The following is a 2,908-nucleotide window of genomic DNA, read 5'->3' as shown; positions in this document are numbered from 1 at the left end:
TCATATTCTAAAAGATAAACGATCTAAGCTTGATGTGAAGGCAAGACATAGTTTATTCATCGATTATGGGTTGAATGAGTTTGGTTACAGATTCTATGATCCAATTTGGAAAAATCTCATTAGAAGTCGAGATGTTGTGTTTATCGAAACCAAAATATAACAGATATTGATAAAATAAAAACAACTGAGAAGAATAATGATGATTCTATTGAGTTAAATCCAATTCCTACTCATTCAGCGCATTCTAATCATGGGAGAGATGTGTCAAATGATAGCGATGATATCGCTAAGGATGAAATTACACCAACTAGTAATGTTGATCCAAATGAAAATGTTGATGAAGAGGTTTAATATGACTAAATTACATTATTGGAAACTTATTTTGTGAGAACATTACATTACCTATTATAAATGATATTTATATTATAGTAGATAATTTAAGCGGTCTAGGGTATGTGATTTTTTACTCACGTCTCTTTATTTATGTTTGCTGGGTTGAATGAATATCGATATAAGTTATAAACATAGCACTAAATAAGGTTTTATTTATCAACAGAATACTCCAAAATTAAAATACATAAGCCCGTTCTAATAGCTAAAGCATAAAAGATGATACAACCTATTCAAAGTTATTACCAATGAATTCTCCACTTTCATTCCAAGGGCGACTTTCAAATGATTTTCCGATCATGCTGCGCTTGTTGTTTACAGAGCCATCGTCACACCGATAATCTGGGAAGTAGTCCAGAAACGTCCTGTTTCCAAGTTCATCAAGTCCATTGAAAAGGAAATTCCTTATCAAGTCCTGCATATGATCATCAAAAACATTTCAACTCGGTCTCTTAGGTAAAGATATTTTCATTTATAATGGGTTTACCTTTGCCCGATCTTCACCAACTAGCTTCCTCATAAGCGCATGCCCTGGATCCTATATTCCCCATAAAACAACATAAAATCTGAGGAGTTTCAAGTATCAGACACAAGAAACAACTTAAATTACCAACCTTCTCGGATCTCCAGGTGAGATACCGATGTTGTGCCTCGCGGTTGATAATAATTTGAGAAGGATCATTGTTATCTGCTACCTCATCCATCAGGTCGAGCCAAGTCTGTAATAAGTAAGAACAAGTGATCGATCAGCAATCTAGAAGCCAATAACTTAGTGTAGATTGAAACAATGGTTAGTAGAAGAAGCCAAGACCATATAATAATCCACAAATGCGGAATACAAGGCATCGTATTTCTGATCGGTTGGTGAAAACTTGGACCATATCACAATCGGAGAGAATAACATCAACGATTCACTGGTAAGCTTTCCTCCCCAAGGCAAAAGCTGCAGGGAATTTGTGTTAAGTTGACAAACTTTGTTTTTCACAGACTTGGTAGTAGTTCCAACAAGTGTGGATAACAATTCATTACCTCGGAATGTTTAACGCCAAGATGCATTATGTTTTTATAGTACTTGTCCTTGTAATCCGTCTGATTGATCACATCTTGCAAAGGGTTGAGGTCTCTGTTGCAAACCATTCATCAACTTATAGAAAATATAATACAATTTGAATTCAGATAATAAGAAGAAGAAGAAGAAACTAACTCACAACACAATGATGCTAATGTTAGGGGAGGAGAAGAAATTGGCACAAAATATTGGTAGATCAAACTCAAGTGTTGGAAACACACCAAAATCCAAAACCTGAAGATAACATCAAAGATCAAGATCTGTTTTCGCTATGTTTGGATCAGTATAGTTTAAATTGCAATTCAGAAGTGAGAATGATGAAATGGAAACTTGAAAAAGCATTCAAAAGGGTATAATTTAAGTGGAAAAAATACCTGCGTCATTTCATTGTTTTGGACACTTAAGCTGCGTAACAGCCTGATCTTGGGAGCTTGAAATGACAACATTTGAATCTCGGTTTTCTCATCCATGGCAATCAACGAATTGTATTTATGCTGATAATACATATGAAGAAGCATACATATTAATTATCCAGGAACTAGAGACAAAGAGAGTGAGAAATATGTGTATTATATACCTGCAAGGGAGAAGGAGCCAACTGGGTTCTGCGTTTGGTCTCATCCACAGCAAAGTTAATAAATTTCTGGTAAGAAAGATGCATCAAGGGTTTGAAGTTCCTTGTAGTTCTTTGCCTGCAATTTGTGGTGAGAAATATGGGTTTTGGCAGTGAAGAAAGAGAACTCATCGCATTGGAAGACTCCATTGATGGAACTATGCAATTACTTTCAGATTGAAGCTCGAATACTCTTTGTTTTCTCTTTGTAGTCTCTCAATCCTACTATCCTTTTTTACTTGAACTTTGCCCGTTTCTTTCCCCTTTTAACCAGGCAAGGGAATGGACCTTTTTTCCATTTCCCTGCGGCAACCCACGTGGGTCTAAGGACTTGTTTGGATTCTATTATCGACCAAAATTTATCAAATTGGAGAAGGTTTCTTTAATTGTCGTCGAGCTTACGTGCCTGAGAGTAGAGCTTCCACACGTCGGTCGGGCATCAAAGTTGTTTCCAACTAGTTAAGTTCGGATTGGGGTTTAAATAACTCATTTAAAGTTATTTAAATAATCTTAATATAGGATTATTAAAAATTTGGTTTTCATTAATATTTAATAAACAAATATTTATTTTAAAAAAAAAAAATTAAGAAATTTTAATATTTTATTAATAAATTAATTAATAAAAAGATAAACGAGAGAATAATCAATTATTCAAATCATTTTTATCAAGTATTAAAAATTTATCTATTATTTTAATTAATAAAAAGATAAATGAGAATATAATAAATTATTTATATAATTGATAAGTATTAAAATTTTATCTATTATTTTAATTAATAAAAAGATAAACGAGAGAATAATAAATTATTCAAATAATTTTTATTGGACCGCTTAAG

The 2,908-nt window shown here is 33.1% G+C and overlaps 1 protein-coding gene across 1 annotated transcript; it reads right to left on the bottom strand.

Moving 5' to 3' along the window:
• Positions 1-525: 525 nt before the first annotated feature.
• LOC124926749 (phytochromobilin:ferredoxin oxidoreductase, chloroplastic-like) lies at positions 526-2,325 on the bottom strand. Its single transcript, XM_047467038.1, has 8 exons — positions 2,037-2,325; positions 1,834-1,953; positions 1,599-1,693; positions 1,420-1,513; positions 1,202-1,333; positions 1,005-1,109; positions 878-928; positions 526-805 (listed from the first exon to the last, which is right to left on the bottom strand). The coding sequence occupies exons 1-8, from the start codon at positions 2,220-2,222 to the stop codon at positions 620-622; spliced, it is 969 nt and encodes a 322-aa protein (XP_047322994.1). The 5' UTR covers positions 2,223-2,325; the 3' UTR covers positions 526-619.
• Between the last annotated feature and the right edge of the window lie 583 nt (positions 2,326-2,908).

The sequence above is a fragment of the Impatiens glandulifera genome, chromosome 2 (assembly GCF_907164915.1).
Source record: "Impatiens glandulifera chromosome 2, dImpGla2.1, whole genome shotgun sequence".
In the NCBI taxonomy this organism is placed as follows: domain Eukaryota; kingdom Viridiplantae; phylum Streptophyta; class Magnoliopsida; order Ericales; family Balsaminaceae; genus Impatiens; species Impatiens glandulifera.
This window is presented reverse-complemented; position numbering and strand designations above follow the sequence as displayed.

Bases quoted from the DNA above. Each gene is read 5' to 3' on its own strand.
- LOC124926749 (XM_047467038.1), bottom strand. From the start codon at position 2,222: ATGGAGTCTTCCAATGCGATGAGTTCTCTTTCTTCACTGCCAAAACCC. The intron at 1,954-2,036 runs GTATATAATACA...ATGTATTATCAG, and splicing joins TGGCTCCTTCTCCCTTGCAG to CATAAATACAATTCGTTGAT. The intron at 1,110-1,201 runs GTCTTGGCTTCT...TACTTATTACAG, and splicing joins CATTTGTGGATTATTATATG to ACTTGGCTCGACCTGATGGA.